A 22,309-nucleotide genomic window follows, 5' to 3' on the forward strand; every position below is an offset into this window, starting at 1 on the left:
AAGCAGATTCTTAGAGCTCTCCTTCCAGGAGTCTCTTTTAGGTTTTACGTGGGGTCAGGTTTGGGATATGTTTACCCAAGTAATTCTCATCCAGAGTCGTCTGAAACATTGCCCTAAACCAAGGATAGGCAGACTTTTCCATAAAGGAGAGTAAATATTTTTGGCTTTGTGGGCCAGATGTCTCTGTCACAACTGCTCAGCTCTGCTGTTGTAGCACAAAACCTGCCACAGACATTCAGTAAATGAAGAGTTGTGGCTGTGTCCAATAAAACTTTATTTACAAAGACAGGTGGTGGGCCAGATATGACCTCTGGGCCATACTGTGCCAGCCCCTGCTCTCTGCCAGCCCATATCTCTTCCACCTATGACCAATAAAGACACGGATATGTGTAAAAAAAAAAAAGTGATACATTTTTTTTTAATTTAAAATTATGACCTGGAAAGAAGCAGTCAGTTTAAGTGATCCAGGATTCCTCCTTATACCCAATTGGAACAGATCCAATACTGGCTCAGGTTGCCAACCCCAGAGAAAAACCAAACCAAGTGGCAAGTCCTCAGGAAGTCTCCACAGCTTCCCGGCCAGGGCTGTCGGGCTCCATGGAGGGAGCGTGCCCGGGCTGCCAGGGGCTGCTGCTTTCCAGCCCGCAGAGCTTTCTTTCCGCCATTCACCCCCTCACCAGCCTGATTCCTCTCCATTGCTCTGTAGCCGACGCTGCACCCGTGCTCCACAGGGTTGGGCGGACCACACTGTACTGCGGTCACCTCCCGACCATCTCTGGGAGCATCTTCCGGTGATTGCAACCGCAGAGCAAGCAATTCCAAACGTACGTGCCCAGAAGCGCAGCACCTCCATGGTTTAGCTGAGATCCGGAGCCTCGAGTTGCAACCGTTGGTCACGCGTGGCCAAGGCACCGGCAGCAAAATGGCAATCCCGGGGAATGATCTGGGGAGATGCGAGTGTCTCGGTGATCGATGGCGATTCTGAAAATGAAACAGACAAATGCCATCTGGGTAAACTCCCTACAGAAGGTGACAGAGCGTCAAGACGGAACAGGGAACACTACCTCCTTCCGCACTCTGAGGTCGGTCTGCTCTTCCCCGAGCACAGAAGTCAAAGGTCCCGCGTCTTAGGTCAGCTCTGGCTCTCCCACCTCAGACACTCGGGGCCAATCAGGCCTTCAGATTCGCCCAGCCAGGCAGTGGGAGTCCCGCAGGAACACGAGGCGCTGAATAATGGGACAGGGAGTCCGGGGCGTGATGCTGAGGAGGCTTTTTCCCACAATGAGTTTCAGAATCGTGGAGTCAGTACAGAGGAAAGGAGGAAGGGTGTGGCCAGAGCTGCCCCCCCCCCCCCCCGACCCTTTCCCAGAAGGGGTCCGTGGTACAGAATAAAGACAACTGGCTTGAAGCAAGCCTTCTGGAAGAAGCCAACCGGTCACCTCAGATTCACTGCAGGGGCGGGGGGGGGGGGGGGCGGGGACAACACGTTTCCACGCGGGTCTGTTTTCTCTCGAATTTACAGCACCTAAAGCCTGATGCCCGACCTGAGTCAAGAGCTGTCATGACAAACCACTAAAGGGCTGCCCAGGGATGCAGTGGAGGACAAGACGGTGGCCAAGCTGTCCTCACTGCACCCGGCATCCCTGAGCCCAGCGGGCCCCATCCTGGGTGTAATGCAGAGGCAGCTCAGGGTATATACCAAGGGGGCCCCTGTCAGGCCCGGGCTGGGGTGGGGGGTGGGGAGAGCACAGATTGACTAGAATCCCCTGAGAACTGAGGCACAGTGCAAAGGAGAAAAGGGTGGAGTTTCCTCTTCAGGCCTAGTCACTCTGCCTCCCTAGGGAGGAAGAAGGTATTGTGTCACTGCCAGCACCACTGACATCTTATTCGAAACGATGACACTGGGTTGGGTTGGGGGGGGTGGGGGGAGGGGGGAGAATTTCAGCACAGACCCCGGCTGGGAGACAGCCCCCAGTGAGAACCTCCCTTACAGTTGTCCTAGACAGGGTCTGGGTCGTGTCCCAAGCCCTGGCTCATGACAAGGTGTGGAGCCTCACCAGCGCCCACCGCCCACCTAACCAATCTTCAGGCTGTCAGCCAGGCAGCTCAAGTGGTGAGGGTAAGAGAGTGCGGGTCCCAGGAGCCCAACAAGTTCTTCTCGGTCTCCCTCACTCCTCCGAAACCGCGGACCCCTAACAGTCTATCAAAGAGAGAGCTGTCCACGTGGCCAGTCACAGAACCCACGTACAAGACCACAGTGACGTCATCCAAACAGAGCAGAAGGCTGGCGCCACCCCCGTCCTCATTGGATGATGCTGTCGGGCTGCCCGTTCTGGGCCACCTGTCCAGGGTCAGAGGCGGGAGTGGGGTTGGGCGTGTTGCTCTGCAGGTAGCGGCGGAAATCTTTGATCATGGGCCGGAGGACCTGGATGAGGACACTCAGCGCTGCCTGGGTGCCCTCCATGGCCTGGGCCTGGCGCTCCTGGGCGCAGGCCTGGACCTCCTGGGAGCGGCGGATCATCTGCAGCAGGTCGTTCTGCTGCTCCAGGTGCTGGGCGATCTCCTTCACGTGCAGATTGGTAACTCGCTGCTCCTGGATCAGCTTGGCGGAGTTGAGGGCGATGCGGCTCTTGAGCGCCTGGGGTTTGACCGAGGTATCAGCGTGCTGAGCCATCATCTCCACGGGGGCCTCGGCGGGCAGGGGTGGGGGCGCCTCAGCGGTACAGTACTCCACCACTCCCTCCTCCAGCGTATGGTAGGTGGTCTCCGTGGGGACTGTGGGGGAAGAAAGAGCAAAGGCAGTGGCAGGTCACCTTCTGGAAAGAATGAAGCTGGCCACACAGGGCAGGGAGGAGGCCGTTAAGCCCTATCCTGGGGGAATTCAGGTCCTTTGGCTTTAGAGCTCTTCTTGCATAAATCTAGAATCTAAAGCGTTTAGAATCTACTTGGTAACCACAGGACCAGTCCCAGATCAGGCAAAAGCAAAGATGCTGATAACAATGCTGGTGCACAGAGCGCCTGCTATGTGCCAGGCACCGTGCTAAGCCCTCTGCACGCGTTAGCTCGACGAATCCTCAGAATGACACAGAGAGGCAGGCACTGTCGTGTTCCGTTTTGGAGATGGGGAAACAGACTCAAAAACGTGGAGTACTCGCCCAAGGTTACACAGTTTATTCAACAGGCCCAGGAAGCAAGCCCAGGTCTCCCTAACTCCGGAGTCCAACTTGCTCAGAACCACCGCACTGGGATGCTTCCGGCCGATAAAGGCAGGGCCACAGGCTCTCCAGTGCCAGCACTCAGCAGCAGCCATCTTGGGTGGGACTCTGCTTGAAGCGTTTGCAGCCACACTCGCCTTATCTCCCTCCTTCTTTTATGGCCAAGCAGTTGCTGAAGTGCCCAATAAATGCCTCCTGTCTCCTTGGCCAAAGGAATACCTAGAGGTCCTTCCTGTTCTAGAGCAGCAACTGCTTTAGACTAGTGTTCGATCCTCTTTCCCACCTTGCTATCCTTAGAAAATATGGCTGCAGGGGGGATGGCACTCACACATACACCCAATTCCCCAGAGCCCCACTGAAGATCACTGACTGATACAGGCCAATAGCCCAGCACAAACAAGCAGTTCACGGTCACTGGTACAAACCCTTATCTGAACTGAAAAATCCAACCAAACCATCGTCATTCATAGCTGAGAACCTTTGAAGGAATTCCGGGTGGGCTGTTTGGGCCTCCGCGCCTGTGGGAAAGGTCAATTTTCTCTATCCTTCAGTGCCAACATCAGCTCTGGGTCCCCACCCCGATCAGGAGGCCCCTTCCTTCTGAGTCCTTAGGTTCTCCTGACTGACACTACGGTTATTCATGTGTGTCTTATCTGTCCTACTAGAATATAGCTGGCCTATATTTTAAACACCTTGGGAATCCAAATCCCGGTGCCAAGCACAATGTTTGAATGGAGTAAGTGCTGGTGTTTGAGGAGTGAACGAACAGATTAACGCTAGGAACCATGAGGTTTCTGAGCAACGCCTGATGAACGTTTGCCACACTGAAAACCCAGAACGTCTTTGTCCAGAATCGATGCCTTACTTGGGTATTGTTATTCCCATCTACCTGTCCATTCGACAAGTATGTCCTGACTGCCTACTATGTGCCAGGCCCTGTGATAAGTCCCGTGGGGATACAGACATGGTCTCTGTCTTCAAGGACCACAGAGTTCAGTCAGTCATGGACACGAATGATGGCAAAACAGTTGAGAGCAATCCAGCCCATCAGAAGTCCAGACTGTGTGCTGAGGAAGTCCCAAAGAGAGTATGATCACTTCTGTCTGCGGAGCTCTTGGAAGGCCGGGTGGTCTTCCAAGACTCCCATCTGACCTTTGACCCTTGGCGGCCAACCTTCCCCGGGCTGCCCCAGCTCTGGCTGGCCCTTCCCATTTATGCATGACGGACTGGGCGGGAGAGGTCACTCACTCTGTGTCAGGGTGACCGTGGCTGCGGCTGCAGTGGCTGTGGGTCCAAGGGCCACGGGGTGGATCTCTGTGGTACTGGGCAAGCTGATGATGGTAGCCTCGCCCAGCAGGTTGCAGATGCGCTGTTGCATGGGGGTGAGCAGGACGGGGGCTACAGCTGGGCCACCGCCGCCACTGCCACCACCTGTCCCAGGCCCACCGGCTCCATCCTCCTCAGTGGGCCCTGGGGCCTCGCCACCCTCCACCGCTGCCCGGACCTGGGCAACCTTGCGACGGACCTCGGTCTTGAGGTCAGACCACTTCTTCTTGACCTCAGGCAGCTCCCTGCGGCAGGTGGCCACCGCGTTGACCCTTCTTAAGATGCCGTGCCAGGCCGCACTCTTGGCAGCCAGAGGGACCCCAGCGTTGAAGTGGTTCACCAGCAGGTGCTTCTTCAGTTCCAGCTCCTCTACGATGATTTCCACCTCTCGCTCAGAGAAGTTCATCTTCCTCTTCTTGGCTGGGACGGCCATGGCCTCTCCCCACCCTCCCTTTTTAAAGAAATTATAATCCCCCCAGCCGCCCCAATTCCCCTTCTCTTCTTCCTCAGCCTCGCCTCTCACCCACCCCCCTACAGGGGATAGACCGGGCTTGCCCAAGGCCAAGCACCAGGCCTTTGGTAACCCCCCTCGCTACGCAAAGTGCGTAGGGCCCAGCCCCGACCGGCCCGGCCGCTGCCAGCCAGCTGCGTAATGGCTTCCTGAATCTGCCTCTTCCGCCGGGGCGTGCGGAGATCCGCCCACTTCCCCTTTTCCCGCCTCCCAGACCTTCTCCCGGGGAACGTGCCCTCCTGGTTGGCCGCGGCTCAGGCATCACGTCGATCACTGGTTCTTGTGATCTGTCGCTCAGCTAAAGGACACGCCTATTTGCTGGAATTGGCCTGATCATTGGTCTGTCGCTACAGAGCGCTCCGCCCACCTGCCTTTATTCACTTCCATTGGAAAATCGTTCTGTCCTTCAATCGTCAGCATTACGACTATTAAACGCCGTTAAATTAAGCTATTTTATTGGTGGTTTAGGGAGTTCGATTACCAAAACCCGGCCTCCTGAGGATACCTAGTGCTTTTGGCCTTGAGCCACTGGCCAATTAATTTTTAATTCTACTCACGGGGGCCAACTCTGCCTTGCAGCCTCAGCTCACAAGTGCTCTTCACACAAATCCTACTTCCCACCCGAGACTACGATATCTCCGTACATGACCGCTCCTCCCAGCCTTACGATTCCTCAGCCTAAACAGCGTTTCTCAATGGAAATTGGACACGGGGCCTTCCGCCTGCTAGTCACATAACTTCTGCCTATCACGGCGTGATTTCCTCTCTCTGGCCCAGCTCAGCCAATCCCCACCTCTTTCAATTTGAATCGGCCGCAGGCTGAGCAGGGATCGCTCCGCCTTCTCCATTGATACGCGCAGTGCCCGCGGCGTGCGCGGTCCTCGGGGAGGCTCCGCCCCGCCCAGGTGGCCGTCGGGGCCTGTGACTGGCTCACGGCGCTCCTGGGGGCGTGGCCAACAAGGCGGCGCGCGGCGGGGCGGGGCTCCCGGAAGCGGCCCCTCCCGCCCCCTTTGCCGGCTTCTTCCATCCCGCGCTCGCGGTCTGGGGACTCCAGCGTGTCTTCCGCGTTCTCCCCGCCGGCCAGCCGCCCCCGCCTCGCGCCCGGCGCCCCTGTCTCGCGCCCGATGGTGAGCAGTGTGTTGTGCCGCTGCGTGGCTTCCCCGCCGCCGGACGCCGCCACCGCCGCCTCGTCGTCCGCCTCGTCGCCGGCGTCCGTGGACCCGTGCGGCGGTGCCGTCTGCGGGGGCCCGGACCACCGGCTGCGCCTGTGGAGCCTCTTCCAGACCCTCGACGTCAACCGTGACGGCGGCCTGTGTGTCAACGACTTGGCCGTGGGACTGCAGCGCCTGGGACTGCACCGCACCGAGGGCGAGCTTCGGGTAGGCGGCGCGCACAGTCCGCGCGGTCTGGGAGGGGGCTTCTTCGCGCCGCAGCTCCGGGGGCTCGGGGTGACAGATCTGGGCTGCTTGGTGACAGGTCTGAACAGCCCGGCTTCTTGAGCAGCCCCTGGGAGCGTGGCAGGTCTGGGGGACCGCCTGTTGGGCTGGGTAGAACACCCAGTTTGTGCCTTGGTGGGAGTGGAGCTGCTTCTTGACCTCTGTGGGTGCTAGGGCCAGGGGGAAAGCCTCTCCGTGGGCACGGGTGGGCACCGTCTGGGGCTGTCTGGTGGGCAATAGCCCTTTTTACTTAGGCTTTCCCCAGAGTAGAAGGCCAAGTCTCGGGAGTCGCCTTTTGTCACCCACTGACCTTCCAAGCTAAGCTTGATGCTCTCCCCTACCCCCCATAGACTATTTCATCCATCCTCCAGCGGCACCCCTCCCTTCCCTTCTCGTTTCCATGCCAGCCGTGGGCCCTGATCTGGTTCCTCTCAGAAGCATGTGGGAGTTAGAAAAAATGGGAACTGGGGTTTGAGGCAGCTCTGTGAGGATGTGGGTGAAGACTGACAGTTCTCATTGTTTAGGCTCATCCCCATTGACGTGCTTATCCAGAAGATGGGATAGTGATCTAGAGTGAAAGAATCTGGGGGGAAAGTCTTCCTAAAAGTGAAAGTGTTGCAAACCTAGGATGTTGTTATTCCTGTTCTGGAGTGGGCTTTGGCCAAGGAGGATGGGGGGACAGAAGATGGATGGGGGGCCATAAGGAAAAGTGCTGTCCTTTCTTTATAAGAACCTCAAGCAGAGGCTGTCCCTTCCCCATCTGTCTCTCATGGTGTTTTCCCTGCCCGGCCTGACTTGGTAGTCTCAGGCACTCTTCCCAAGTGTTTGATTCAGTGTGGCTTAACCTGATTTCCAGCCTGGACTAGAACTTCCGAGTGCTTTACCTAGTAACCTGTTTCTCTTGTGAGTTTAGTTTGTTTGGACCATTTGCACGTAAAACAACTGGAGAATCTCTCATAGCCAAGTATGAAAAAAAAGTCTGATAATACACCAGTGAATTAAGTCCATTTGTTGGTTGGGTGGGTATCTGTAAGGTGTTTTTAACTCCTGCCCACAGTATATTGGATCAACATCTAAGGTATTTAACCCACTTGGGATCAGCCTAGGAAGACCAAAAGTAACAATGTGCAAGATAGAATCTTTGGGTAAGTCCAAGAGGCTTAGAGACCAGTTTAAGTTTTTTTTCTTCTTCTGAGTTTTACACAAAATGGCATTGTGAGCTAGATATTTTCCCATACATATCTGATGAATAAGTCACTTGGAAAGACAGGATGGCTAAACTCAGAGGGTCTGGGCTCAGTGAAGTGTGAGCCTGTGTGAACCTTTCTGCTTTTGTGAACCTACCCACCTGACATATGTTGCCAGGCACATCGAGGGCATCTGGCTGCAGGAGTTACTCAATATTTTTATGCCATGCTTTGTGCCACAACTGTAATTCATGATACATCTGATATTGATGCTCATCTTTTTTTTGGTAGTAAATTTGTAAGGGCATATAAGGAGAAAGTGACCATTTTTCTTTCAGGTGTTAAAAGAAAACTTTTTCAATTAACCAAAGGGAGCTTTGCCCCTTGGGGTCACATTGGCTCTAAAATCTTGGACTCTGACTTATCTCAGTTCTGTGGCATGGAACAATTCCTTATTACTCTTTTGGTGTGTAGATTTAGTGTGAACTCTATTTCTACAACTCTTTCAGCTTGAGACACACAGAATGAACCAATTTACATCCAAGTTACCACTTACATCCAAGAGCCACTTACATCCAAGTTAATCCTGTGGCAAATGGTTGAAGTATTAGAGAACCTCCTTTTTTTGTAAATAAGTGGGCCACAGGAAGACATACTCCCTCGTGAACTCCCCCCATACCACTTCCTGTTGAAATTCTATCCGTATTAGCTACATACAGAAAAAACGGTGTTGCAGTTTTGCAGAGCTAGCAAAACCAGAAGAGAATTTGGGGGCCCTTCTGTCCGAAACGGGGCATTGGAAAACACCATATCAAATTTTGGTAGCTTCTTCACGTGACCCAGGGGGCCAGTCTGAGATGCAAGGGTTTGTGCAGGAATCCACTGTGAGTGCTTATCAGTGGGTGGTGGTGAACCCAGGCCATGTGACTACACAAAGCCTCTTGCTGGCTTACAACAGGTCAAGCCAAGTTTTCTTTAGACACGAACCAGCTGTTTGTTGGCACCTGCCTTTATTTCAGAAGAAATTGGGACAGCTGAGGGAAAATAACTTAAAATGGAAGTGGGCAGAGAAACCCATGGCAGCCAGCCAGGGAAATCTTCTTTGTAAAGGGCATGTGAGCCAGAAGCCCGTCCTAGGACAAAAGAGGGGCAGGGCTTGTTAAAGAAAGAAAAGGGATGACGACAACAGTAGTGACTTTGGGAGATGAGGCTTCAGCTGGAGCTAATTATAGATTGCCTATTTCGGCAGTCGCATGTGACCAAACACCATCTTTGTTTTAAAACAAATTTGAAACCTCGGTTAGAGCTCAGGCAGCCAATTAGAGAACGCAAACTGGGTGACATGGAAACAGTTGTCCCTTCAGCTGAGGCTTGTGGGCCCTCTTAAGGGACTGGTGTTTCATGCAGGTGAGGATTCCAGAAGACCTGTTGAGTTTGCTCACTCAAAAGACTGGCATATGCGCCATGGAGTTTGAGCTCCACAATGACGTGGTGAAGGAAGCAAGACCATGTTTTCACCCCATTTTACAGAGCAAGGAACAGAGGTCCGAAAAGACCATTTGGCCACTGAGGAATTACGCCAGAGAAGCAACTGGAACTGTCTTCTGATTCCTACTCCACTCCTCTCTAACTCTACCAGTTTCCGAGGGACACACAGAGAGTTCCGTCCCGGGCCCACAAAAGATGAGGAGAGATCCATTTAGAACCACATCTGTTATTCCCCAAATAGATTTCAAGATTATCCAGAGATTATCCTATCCAAAACTGAGAATCCACCCTGCCCTAATTCTCCCCTTGACCTGAGCGGCGTGTAGTGAGGCAATATCTGTTGACTTGAAATAATTGAATAGAAGATTACCAATGTTAAGTTGGTATTGCTTAATCCCAGAAGGTACTGTTGAACTCTATACCTTTTACTTTATTCTCTTTCAAAGGTTTTATTTTTAAGTAATCTCTACACACAATGTGGGGCTTGAATTTATAGCCCTGAGTTCAAGAGTCACACGCTCTTCTCGCTGAGCCAGCCAGGTGCCCCGAACTCTATACCTTTTAAATGTTTGGCCTTTTGTGAGGAAGGTATTTACCTAAATAGCCAGACTTAGATGAGATCATCTGCAGAAGAAAGAGCCTTATCGTAGAAAGGGGATGGACAACATTTAATATAATATAATATAATATAATATAATATAATATAATATAATATGATATAATGGCCCATTAGAAAAAGAAAAATGCTATTTGCAGATTGGATTGGATTCGTATATTAAACTGATTGTGTTTTATTGTTGCAAAATTGGTTCCTGGCTTGCAGTAATTATCAAGTCAACTAGAAGGTTTTTTTTTTTTTTTTTTTTTTTTTTAATTCATTACCATTTGGAAAGGTGGAATGAGGTACCCCGATCCTAAGACCAAATGATAAAACAGGAATATACCAGAGTGGGCCTCATCTGGATCTGCAGCTGGATTCCTTTGATGTTCAAAGAGTCATTCATTGTTGGAGCCTCACAGAAACCACAGGGGACTGAGAGAAACGGTAACTTTGCTGGTATTCATTTCCAGTCCTGCTGAGTACAGCCTCAAGGTGAATCTGGTGAACACAACTCTACTTATCCATTTGGACTAGTCTCATTAACCTAAATCTGGGCAGACTTTTCATTTTTAACCATTTCTTCTTATACTAATGTGAATTTGGCAGAATCAAAGAATTTAGTCTTGGGAGGGTCACTGGCCATCAGAGGCCAGCCTCCCCACCTAGTGTGGGGAGCTTTCCTCCTATGGCATCCTTCGTAGACGGCCGTCCAGCTCATTCCATTGTGGACGGGTCATTGTGAGTTCTTTCTTATGTCAGACAGTCTGCTTGCATCTGCAAATGCTACCCATTTGCCCCAAGTGATCCAAGGACTCTAAGTATTTGAAAACAGCTGTCTTATCTTTCTATAATCTCTGCTGCTGCTAAAGGCAGGTTTTATCATGCATTTCTTGATATGCTCTCTGTACCTTTCGGGGTCCCTCATCTGAGGCAGGATACCATGGGAGTACAGACTCCTCTCGGAAACATTGCACCAAGTCGAAGAAGCCAGTCACAGAGACCATGTATTATGTGATCCATTTATACGAAAGTCCAGAATAGGGAAAGCTATAAAGACAGAAAGTAGACTAGTGGTTGCCTTGGCCTGGGAGGGGAAGGGAACGGAGAGATAAGAAGATGATAACCAAAGGGCTTGGGGGCTCTTTTTGAGGTGAGAAAATGTTCTACAGTTGACCATGGTGATGGTTGCACCTATCTGTGAATACAGTAAAAACCACTGAATTGTATAAATGGGTGATTTGTATGGTGTGCAGATTTTATCTCAATAAAACTGTTTTCAAAAACTCAGTACAGGGGCGCCTGGCTGGCTCAGTTGGAAGAGCATGAAACTCTTGATCTTGGGGTTGGGAGTTCAAGCCCCACGTGGGGTGTAGAGATTAGTTACATAAATAAATAAACTTAAAAACAACAACAACAAAAAGCCCAGCACAGGATTTGTGGTACAAAACCTGGGTGCAAAACTTGTTTCTGCTGCCTGCTAGCCGTGTGACCTTGAACACATCCCTCAACTTCTCCGCGCCTCAGTTTCCCTATCAGAAACATGGCGGTATGAATACCTATTTCCTAAGGTTGTTGTGCGATTGAATTAGATAAAGTATATAAAGAGCCTAGAAGAGTGTCTGATACCTAGGTGTTCAACACAAAGTAACTTTCTCGTCCACTGAGTCTTTGAAAATAAGATGCCCAGCGTTGGTTGTAGTCATCTACAGTGTCTCCCAGATTGCCTAGGTGAAGAGCGGAACAGAAGGAAAGAGAATGTCTGGGGACATCGGTAATTAAGGTTGTATAGCACCCAGCTCTCCTTCCTCTCAGCTGAGAGGGCCTTCTGTTTTCGAGAAGGAATGTGGGTTGCTGGGCCCGCCAGACTTGAGGAAGATGGAAACAAAGAAACCCTGCTGGCAGGAAATCTCTTAAGAAGTTACTGAAATGGTAGACTCACTCTACACCTAAGGAAGTCTTTTTAGCCCAGATGTTCCCTTGGATGGCACTGGGCCCTTATGGGCTCTCACAAGCCTTTTGCCCGCCTCGTGAGCCATGGATGGCCTTCTCTGACGTCTGAAGTTCACTTGGAATTTGTGAAAATGGAAGCTCAAGTGGAGCTGACTTCAAACCTTTGGCGATAAGCTCGCCAACCTCGTTATTTTGCAAAAGCGGGCCTGAGACTCAGAGGTCAGGCTGGCTTAAGGCAAAGGCAGTAGCAGAGTGCAGGATTCTGACTCCGCCTAATTTAGCTTAGCATGCGCTGCCTCCTTGCTTCCGTGGCTGTGGATACTTCACTAGACCTCAAGGCTTTGCAACTTTTATTTTCCCAGTTCATGACATTGACGCATCTGCCTATAACACCCGCTCAGCATTTTAGGACCCCTGATGGTGCCCAGAAAGGAGTGACTAAAATGATAGGTACACTCTTCCTAAGTATGAGATATAAAAGACTCAACACAATACCTTAAGGGGAAAAAAAAAAAAAAAAAAAAGGAGAAATTTCTGTCTTAAAGGTGTACCTTCCAAGTTGGGGTGCCTGGATGGCTCAGTCGGTAAGTGTCTAACTTCGGCTCAGGTCATGATCTCGCAGTCTATGGGTTCAAGCCCCGGGTCGGGCTCTGTGCTGACAGCCCAGAGCCTGGAGCCTGCTTTGAATTCTGTGTCTCCCTCTCTCTCTCTCTGCCCCTCCCCTGCTCCCACTCTGTCTCCCTCTCTCAGGACTGAATAACTTTAAAAAAAATGTTTCATAAAAAATAAATAAATGAATACAAAGGTAGAGCTTAAGGAGATTCTTATCTGCTTTAAACTCTAGGCCAGGAAGCTTGAAAAGGAGGTGAGTCATGACTCATTTTCTAGGACCAAAGGGGAAACTGGAGATGGTGGCTGTCCCTGTTCCTGCTGTTGCTTTGTGAAGCCTTCCACGTTGTCCCCAACAACCCCTGGCCTCATGCCTTCTTTCCTCCAGCCCTCCCTCCTCGGCTGGAGTCTGATGTGCGACTCTTCTTACCAAAACACAAAGAAAACCACCTATATTGTGTTGGAAAACTCTCAAAGGCCATTGAAATGCCAATGGTGAAAAGAGGCGGGCAGAGGATAGTTTAGAACGAGCACAAACTGTGAAATCTTGGCTGTGGGTGACAAAGTTGAATAGTCCTGTTGGTTAAAACCAGCCGGCTACAGCCCCCACCTTCATTAATCTGTTGGCCTTCCCACCCCCACCCACCCCCATCCCGCGTGTGCAAAACCTGCTTCTCCTTTTGGTTAATGCCTTTAGGCTGAGTCTGAATCCATGCGATGTTGGAACTGGAAAGGTTTTCAAGGTTTGTCCAGTTCGGTCTCCCCTCTTGGCAGCCCAGAGAGGCTAATACAACTTGTCCAGGGTCAACAGATGCACTAAAGGGGGGAAGGTAAGGTCCCTGGAGCACCCCTTAGTGACAATGCATTTATGGATGCAGTTAACTCCTTATTTCATTCATTCACATGGGAGATGCTATTACTTTTGCTAGAGTTTCTTTAACCAATATAAGAGGTAGCATCTAATAAATCTATAGCTAAAATATGCCTTTTCTGAATTGTTTCTTAAGAACTGGTTGGGTATAAACCAGTTAGGCTTACACAGAATTCCCAAGGCTGTCCTTCACACCTCAAGCAGTGTCTTTGCTGAAGGCAGCGGGTGGTTGGGTTTCACACCCCTGTCCTGGCTCTTCTCTGCAGTCCTCACTCGGTACAGAGCAAGCAGCTGGGGAGAGCTATTTTTGCACCGTTCATCCAATCTCCGTTTGAGTCTGTGATCCTGAAATCAGTTTTAAGAAACTGAAAACATTTAATGTTGCTTCAATAATAAATCCGCTGGTTTGCCTTTTTGAGTGGGAGAAGAGAAGGTGTGGATAAAGATAAAGTGGGTGCAGAAATTTGACTGAGCATGTGCCCATGGGTTTGGCTCCCACTGATCAAGTTTGGATTGGTTGAGAAATTTCTGATCATTTTGGGTGATTGGGTTTTCACTGGCTGGCCTCAGTACCGCATCCTGCCCCTCCCCCTTAACGCTTGCCGCAAGGAGAATCCTGCCCTTCTAAAAGCACACCCCAGAAATATTATGCCATGTTTCCACGTGATCTCTTGCTTCCATAGACCTTTAGTTTACGTGTCACATCTCAAAATCCTATGCTTGAAAATCGGGTTAATCTTGTACGCCTCTAACTTTCTTTTAGAGAAGAGAAAAAGACATCTTCGTAGGCATTGACCTTGAACTTGGGGCCTCAGTGGGGACTGGCTGTTCACCAGGAGTAGACAGAAGCCCTCCCAGGAGTTTTCTCCAGAAGTGCACTTCGCTTTCCCACAGTCAAAGGAGTGTCCTTCGGGGACTTTTTTTTTTTTTTTTTCTCGCCAAAGCTAGAATTTTTGGTTTTACTTCCTAAAATGGAAATAAACTGGGGGATTTCACCTTTGTCATCACTACAGAACTGTCATCTTCGATGCCTTGGTTTCACGGATGCCAAAGGAGGCAAGTGCCTGGCTCCGCCTCGTCGTCTCCATATAACCCACTTGGCCAAGCCAGTCCTCATTTTCAAGGCAAATCGGTCTGGCTTTCTGTCAAATAAAATCTGGCTTCATTTTTCAGTTAAAAAAAAGTGTTAATAGGCTTCCCTTTGACAACAGCTGTTCTGAATGGTAAATAATGCTAAGATAGGTACTAGATAAACTGGTAGACACAGACGTGGAACGTGGCTCTGGAGTCAGTCGTGGGAAATCCCTCTCTGCCTTGTTATAAGACTCCTCGGAAATCTCTAGCTGTTCTTCTGTGCCCTGCTCTCGGGGCCTTTTGCACCCTGGGCAGTTCCTTAGGATAATTTGGAATGGGCTCCCACGGGGGCGTCGATTCCATTGGAATCTGTTTTCTTTGAAAAGTATGGGAGATCCTGTTTTTATCCAGCACAATTGGTTTTCTGGATTCTTGGAAGAGTGGGTAACTTCTGCTGCTGGTGATTAGCCCCATCTTCACAAGGTTCTGTTGATGTGTATAAGCAATAATTATGGGAGGGTTATACTTGCTAGCCCGGTCTCTGGATATGGGTGAGCTCTCTTACCCAAGAAAGCTAAGTGTGGAAGAATTGGATTATAGGAATTGCATGTAACCCAAAAGAAACTACTGGCCCACCAGGTACCCCTGGTTTCGGTGATGATGTGTGATATAAGGAGAGCAATGTACCACATTAACCCACAAGGAAACCAAAGATACAAGAGAAAGTGCTTTAAAATAAAAATACTGGCAAAGTATGCAATTGAACAAATTTTCATTGATCTGTCTTAGGTGCAGATTTTAAGATAAAGAAGGCGTTGTCTCTCCCTTGCCTAGGTTTTTGTTTTTTGTTTTTTGGGTTTTTTTTTTTTTTGGCGGTGGTTATTGATTTTAGAAAGAGACAGGGTGCAAGCAGGGGAGGGGCAGAGAGAGAGGGAGACACAACATTCGAAGCAGGCTCTAGGCTGAGCTGTCAGCACAGAGCGCGACACGGGGCTCGAACTCCCTGGATTGTGAGATCATGACCTGAGCCGAAGTCAGATGCCCAATCGACTGAGCCACCCAGGTGCCCCTCCCTTGCCTAGTTTTATTATTTCCTTCTGCTTAGTCTGGGTTTATTTTGTTCTTTTCTGCTTTCTTGAGAGGGAAGTCGACGTCACTGATTTGAGGCCTTTCTTTTCTAGTATGGGCTTTCCCATCTAAGTACTGCTTTGGCAACATCCTACAGATTTTTTGTGTGTTCTGCTTTCACACCATTTGAAATACTTCCTCATTTCTTTTTTTTTTTTTAAGTTTTAAAAAATTTTTTATTTTGAGAGAGAGAATCCCAAGCAGGCTCTGCACTGTCAGCGCGGAGCCCAACGCGGGGCTCAAATTCACAAACTGTGAGATCATGACCTGAATCAAAATCAAGAGTCAGACACCTAACCGACTGAGCCACCCAGGTGCCCCAATACTTTGTCATTTCTCTTTTGAGCTCTCCTTTGACCCATGGATTATTTAGAGTTGTGTTACGTTGTTCCCAAATGTTTAGGTGTTTTCCAGGTATCTTTCTGCCATTGATTTCTTTTTTTAAAAATTTTTTTTTTCAACTTTTATTTATTTTTTTGGGACAGAGAGAGACAGAGCATGAACGGGGGGAGGGGCAGAGAGAGAGGGAGACACAGAATCAGAAACAGGCTCCAGGCTCTGAGCCATCAGCCCAGAGCCCGACGCGGGGCTCGAACTCACGGACCGCGAGATCGTGACCTGGCTGAAGTCGGACGCTTAACCGACTGCGCCACCCAGGCGCCCCACTGCCATTGATTTCTAATTTGATTCCACTATGGTCAAAAAACATATTTGGTACAAGCTGAACCCTTTTAAATCTAGTGAGACTTGTTTTGTGAGCCAGAATCTGTTCTGTGGATACTTTGAAAGAATGTGTATTCCAGTCTTGATGGGTAGAGTGTTTTATAAATGCCAGTTAGGTCAAGGTGGTTGATAATGTTGCCCAACCAAGCCTTCTGTGCCCTTGCTGATTTTCTGTCTACTTGTTCTACGAGTTACTGAAAGAATGGTGTTAAGATCTCTGATTATGATGGTGCATTTGTCTCCTTTTCCTTACGCTTTTGTTGGTTTTGCTTCATGTATTTTGAGGCTCTACAATGTGATTCAGAAACATTTAGGGTTCTTATGTCCTCTTGACGCATTGACCCTTTTGTTATTATGAAATGCCCACCATAACATCCTTTGCTCTGAAATCTACTTTGTCTAATGTAATGTAGCCATTCCAGTTTTCTTTGGATTAATATGAACATGGTACAGTATATCTTTGTCCATTCTTTTATTTTTAACCTATTTTTAGGTCTATATATATATTTTTATTTTTTTAACGTTTATTTATCTTTGAGAGAGAAAGAGAGACAGAGCACGAGTGGGGGAGAGGCAGAGAGAGAGGGAGACAGAATCTGAAGCAGGCTCCAGGTTCCGAGCTGTCAGCACAGAGCCTGATAACGGGGTTCGAACTCATGAACTGTGAGATCATGACCTGGACCAAAGTTGGACGCTTAACTGACTGAGCCACCCAGGCGCCCCTGAATCTACCACCTTTTTATTTGCTATTTGTTTTCTATGTGTGCCATCTACTCTTCTCTTTTTTTCTGCCTTCTTTTGGGTCAGTTGAGTATTATGATTCCATTGGGTCTCTTTTGTTGCCTTACTAGCTGTAACTCTCTTTCTAATGGTAGCTTTAGGGATTGTAATATACATACATTTTTAACCTACCACAGCCTAACTTAACTGATATTATATTAAATAGTTGTGGGGCACCTGGGTGGCCAGTCGGTTAAGCGTCCGACTTCAGCCGGGTCATGATCTCGCGGTACGGGAGTTCGAGCCCCGCGTCAGGCTCTGGGCTGATGGCTCAGAGCCTGGAGCCTGTTTCCGATTCTGTGTCTCCCTCTCTCGCTGCCCCTCCCCTGTTCATGCTCTGTCTCTCTCTGTCCCAAAAATGAATAAACGTTGGAAAAAAAAAAAATTAAAAAAAAAAAAATAGTTGAAGAGGGGCACCTGGGTGGTTCAGTAGGTTACCCACCGGCCTTCAGCTCAGGTCATGATCTCACGGTTTGTGGATTTGAGTCCCTCATCGGGCTCTGTGCTGACAGCTCAGAGCCCGGAGCCTGCTTCGGATTCTGTGTCTCCCTCTCTCTCTGCCCCTCTGCCCCTCCCATTCTGTCTGTCTGTCTCTCTCTCTCTCAGAAATAAATAAACGTGAAAAAAAATTCTTTAAATACTTTAAGAATCTTTGGGGCCTGGGTGGCTCAGTTGGTTAAGCATCCAGTTCTTGATTTCAGCTCAGATCATGATCTCACTGTCCATGAGATGGAGCCCCACACTGGGCTCAGCGCTAACAGCGTGGAGCCTGCTTGGGATTCTCTCTCCCTCTCTCTCTGCCCCACCCCCGCTTGTGCCCGTGCTTCCTCTCTCTTTCTCTCTCGAAATAAATAAACGAACTTAAAAGGGGTGGGGGGGGGGAATCTTAGTATACATCTGACCCTTGAACAACATGAATTTGAACTGCGGTGGTCTACTTCTACATGAATTTTTAAAAAATAAATACAGTACAGTACTGTAAATATATTTTCTCTTCCTTATGATTTTCTTAATACATTTGCTTTTTCTAGTTTTAGTAACACTACAGTATATAATACATATATAAAATATGTGTTAATCAACTGTTGATGTTATCGGTAAGGCTTTTGGTCAACAGTAGACTTACTATGTTTTTAGGGAATCGAAAGTGGATTTTTGAAAAATTTATTGTACTTATTTTGAGAGAGAGAGAGTATGGGAGAGGCAGAGAGAGAAGGGGAGGGAGAGAGAGAATCTCAAGCAGGCTCTCCGCACTGTCAGCACAGAGCCAGATGTGGGACTTGAACTCACAAACCATGAGATCAAGACCTGAGCCGAAATCAAGAGTCGGTTGCTTAACCGACTGAGCCACCCCGGTGCCCTAAAAGTGGATTTTTCTTTTAAGTTTATTTATTTATTATTTTTTTTTTTTTAATTTTTTTTTCCAACGTTTATTTATTTTTGGGACAGAGAGAGACAGAGCATGAACAGGGGAGGGGCAGAGAGAGAGGGAGACACAGAATTGGAAACAGGCTCCAGGCTCTGAGCCATCAGCCCAGAGCCTGACGCGGGGCTCGAACTCACGGACCGCGAGATCGTGACCTGGCTGAAGTCGGACGCTTAACCGACTGCGCCACCCAGGCGCCCCTATTTATTTATTTTGAGAGAGGGTGCGGAGGGTCAGAGAGAGAGAATCTTAAGCAGGCTCCGCACTGCCAGCACAGAACTGGACCCCAGACTTGAAATCATGAACTGCGAGATCATGACCTGAGCGGAAGTCGAATACTTAACCGACTGAGCCACCTAGGCACCCCAAAAGTGGATCTTTAACTGCTCAGGGTTGGATCCCCAACCTTCTGCATTGTTCAAGGGCCAACCATACTTTTATTTCTATTCTCCTAGCTTTTGGGCTGTTGTTCTCATATATTTTTACTTCTACATATGTCATCAGCCGCGATACATTGTTTTGTTTTTGCTTTAAATTTATCTTTTACAGAGATTTTTTTTTAATTTTTTTTTTCAACGTTTATTTATTTTTGGGACAGAGAGAGACAGAGCATGAACGGAGGAGGGGCAGAGAGAGAGGGAGACACAGAATCGGAAACAGGCTCCAGGCTCTGAGCCATCAGCCCAGAGCCCGACGCGGGGCTCGAACTCACGGACCGCGAGATCGTGACCTGGCTGAAGTCGGACGCTTTAACCGACTGCGCCACCCAGGCGCCCCTACAGAGATTTAAATAATAAGAACAAAGTCCTTTATATTTACCTATACAATTACTATTTTGGTCTTCTTCATTCCTTTGCATAAATCTAGATCTTCCTTCTACCTAAAGGACTCCTTTAATATTTCTTGTAACGCAAATCTGCTGGTGAGAAAATCTTTCAGCTTTCATAAGTCTGAAAAGTTTTTATTTTGCCATCCTTTCAGTAGGTGTTTTTTTGGGTTAACAGTTTCTGATGGGAAAGTCCCCAGATATTCTTATCTTTGTTCCTCTGTATGTATTGGATCTTTTTTTCTGTATCTGCTTTTAAGATATTCCTCTTTATCACTGGTTTTCAGAAATTTAATTTGATGTGCCTGAATGTAGTTTGTTTGTTTGTTTGTTTGTTTGTTTGTTTTATATTTCTTATCCGTGGGGTTTGTTGAGTTTCTTCGATCTGTGGATTTGTAGTTTTCAATGACTTTGGGAAAAATGTAGCCATTATTTCTTTAAATGTTTTTTCTGTCCCTGCCTTCATGAACTCTGGTTCATATTAACCTGTTAGCGGTTGTCCCACAGCTCACTGATGCTCTGTTCATTTTTGGTTTGCCTTTTCCCTCTCTTTCGTTTTGGAAAGTTTCGATTGCTGTGTCTTCAAGCTCATTTATTCTTTTATTTTGCATCGTCTAATCTGCTGCTAAAACCATCCAGTGTGTTTTTCTTTTTTCTTTTATTTTTCCTTTTTTTTAAATGTTTATTTAATTTTGAGAGAGAGACAGAGCGTGAGTAGGGGAGGGGCAGAGAGAGAGAGGGAGACACAGAATCCGAAGCAGGCTCCAGGCTCTGAGCTATTAGCACAGAGCCTGACGCCGGCCTCGAACTCACAGACCACAAGATCATGACCCCAGACGAAGCTGGACACCCAACCGACTGAGCCACCCAGCCCCTATGAGTATTCTTGTGTACTGGTTCTATCATACATGTCATTTCTGAGTCACTTTCAACTGATTGATTTCAATCCTCCATATGGGTCATTTTTTCCTGTTTCTTTGCATTCCTGTTAATTTTTCATTGGATTTTATTTTACTAGGTGCTGGATAATCTCATATTACTGTGAATATTTTTGAGCTTCATTCTGGGGCTCCCTTCCCAAACCTCCCTATATTGTGAGGGTTTCTATTCTGTCCTGTGGGAACAGGATGCCTTTGAATGGTTCTTTTCCCACCCTCAGGCAGTGTCCTCACAGGCAGGCTGCATGACTCTAGGAGGGCCCTCAGCAGCTCCCCAGAGCTCACTGTCTGTGCAGTTCCTTCCTCCCCGGTCCTTGGTCCTGCTGTAGCTGCCCTGACCTTCCTGGCCCCCCAGCTGCTTGCCTTCAGCATGGGGAGATTGCTGGGCTCTACCTGGGTGCCTTCTCCCTGCATCACAGCCTGGTAACTCCAGCCATGAAGCTGGGGCAGGTTGTAGGGCTTGCCTCATTTGTGTGGATCTCTCAGGAGTCACTGTCTCGTTGCCTGTTGGCAGAAAGATGAATCAGTCCCTGTTATTCCATCTGGGCTGGAAAGCCCTAGAGTTTTTGCTCAGTTCTGTGGGATGGAAGAGCCCATAAAATGAAACGCCAGTAATCTATTACATAAGCGATTTCTCTTGTGTTTGCACATGGGGGCCCAAAACACTGCTATGTCCAATTCGACAGACCCCTTGTGCCTAAAAACAAGATTCATCTTCATTAAAGGATTACTAATTTGTTGAGGGTTTGGGGCTCTGGACTGATTCTTCTTCAGTATTAAAACTATTAATTTCATGAACTCGCAATCACTTTCTGTCAATAAAATAGCTAGTGTGAGGGTGCCTGGCTGGCTTACGCAGTGGAGTGCACAACTCTTGATCTCGAGGTTGTGAGTTCGAGCCCCACAGTAGGTGTAGAGATTACTTAAAAATAATATCTTTTAAAAAATAAAATAGCATGTACTGTTTATACATGCTTTATAGATACATTTTTTAAACGTTGATTTACTTGTTTTGACAGAGGGAGACCACGTGAGCAGGGGAGGGGCAGAGAGAAAGGAAGAGAGAGAATCCCAAGCAGGATATGCACTCAGCACAGAGCTGGATGCAGGGCTCAATCTCACGAACCTTGAGATCATAGCCTGGGCTGAAATCGAGTCAAACGCTTAACCGACTGAGCTACCCAGATGTCCCGAGAGCTAATTATCTAATTTCATGGTTAACAAATTCTGTGAAGTAATAATACAGTTCTTTTACCATCTCCATTTTGCACAGATATTAAAGCACAGAGAGCTAAAGTAGCTTGACCAACATTATTCACGCGACTAGTAAGGGGTGGCCTGGATTCACATGTAGGGTCTGGCTCCAAAGACTATACATCTAGTCAACACACAAAACTGCTTCAAAATAAGGTTGGTCCGTGTTTCCAGTGAGAAGGCAACTGATGCAGGCCCCTCAGCTTTCAGAGCAAGCTTGGCCATCTTGCTTTCGCTTCTCGCGTTTTCTTTTTAAACAATTGTAGTTACATACATATGCACGTGTGTGTGTGGTCATAACATGCACATGATTCAGTTTCACAAGCTCTAAGGATATCTAGTGAAAATAAACCACCTGCCTTTCTCCTCTTGAGCCCCCAAGTGCCCCAGACCATACTTCAATTTTTTTAAATGTTTATTCGTTTTTGAGAGAACACGCATTTAATTTTTATTAATATTTATTAATATTTAAAAAGAGCGCCCCTCTTTAATTTTTAATGTGTCTTTCCAGAGATAATTTGTCACATATACACACTGAGAAATCAATGGCAGCGTATTACCCCCTTTCTTCTGCACCTTGCTTTTCTCATTTAAAAAGATATGTTCAAGCCATTCCATAACAGTAGGTAGAAATGTCTTAATAACAGTTGGATAGGTGTGGGTGTGCCTGAATCTTATGTACCTGCTCCTCTTGTCAAGGACCTGGAAGTTGTTTCCAAACTTGTACTATTATAAACACAGCTGCAAAAAATCTATATATCCTCAGATTTTATCCTTACATGTATATGTATCACACATATATCATATATGGGTATGTGATTTCCCGTAGGTGCAAATGTATCCGCAGGATAAATCGCTAAGAGCGGAATTGTTTTAAATTTTTTTTTAACGTTTATTTATTTTTGAGACAGAGAGAGACAGAGCATGAATGGGGGAGGGTCAGAGAGAGGGAGACACAGAATCCGA

General features: G+C 48.1%; 2 protein-coding genes across 3 annotated transcripts in view; one reads left to right on the forward strand and one right to left on the reverse strand.

The window, feature by feature from the left end:
* Nucleotides 1-257: 257 nt before the first annotated feature.
* NAIF1 (nuclear apoptosis inducing factor 1) lies at nucleotides 258-5,812 on the reverse strand. Its single transcript, XM_045470398.1, has 3 exons — nucleotides 4,464-5,812; nucleotides 1,065-2,775; nucleotides 258-981 (listed from the first exon to the last, which is right to left on the reverse strand). The coding sequence occupies exons 1-2, from the start codon at nucleotides 4,972-4,974 to the stop codon at nucleotides 2,303-2,305; spliced, it is 984 nt and encodes a 327-aa protein (XP_045326354.1). The 5' UTR covers nucleotides 4,975-5,812; the 3' UTR covers nucleotides 258-981; nucleotides 1,065-2,302.
* A 219-nt stretch (nucleotides 5,813-6,031) lies between these two features.
* The window catches only part of SLC25A25 (solute carrier family 25 member 25), a 34,867-nt gene continuing 18,589 nt past the window's right edge, over nucleotides 6,032-22,309 (forward strand). The window contains exon 1 of one of the 2 annotated variants that reach the window (XM_045470392.1): nucleotides 6,032-6,431. In XM_045470392.1, coding sequence (XP_045326348.1) covers nucleotides 6,177-6,431 — 255 coding nt within the window. In that variant the 5' untranslated portion in view covers nucleotides 6,032-6,176. The remainder of the gene's footprint in view (nucleotides 6,432-22,309) is intronic. The other variant, XM_045470390.1, reaches the window with a different exon arrangement.

The sequence above is a fragment of the Leopardus geoffroyi genome, chromosome D4 (assembly GCF_018350155.1).
Source record: "Leopardus geoffroyi isolate Oge1 chromosome D4, O.geoffroyi_Oge1_pat1.0, whole genome shotgun sequence".
NCBI classification, from domain to species: domain Eukaryota; kingdom Metazoa; phylum Chordata; class Mammalia; order Carnivora; family Felidae; genus Leopardus; species Leopardus geoffroyi.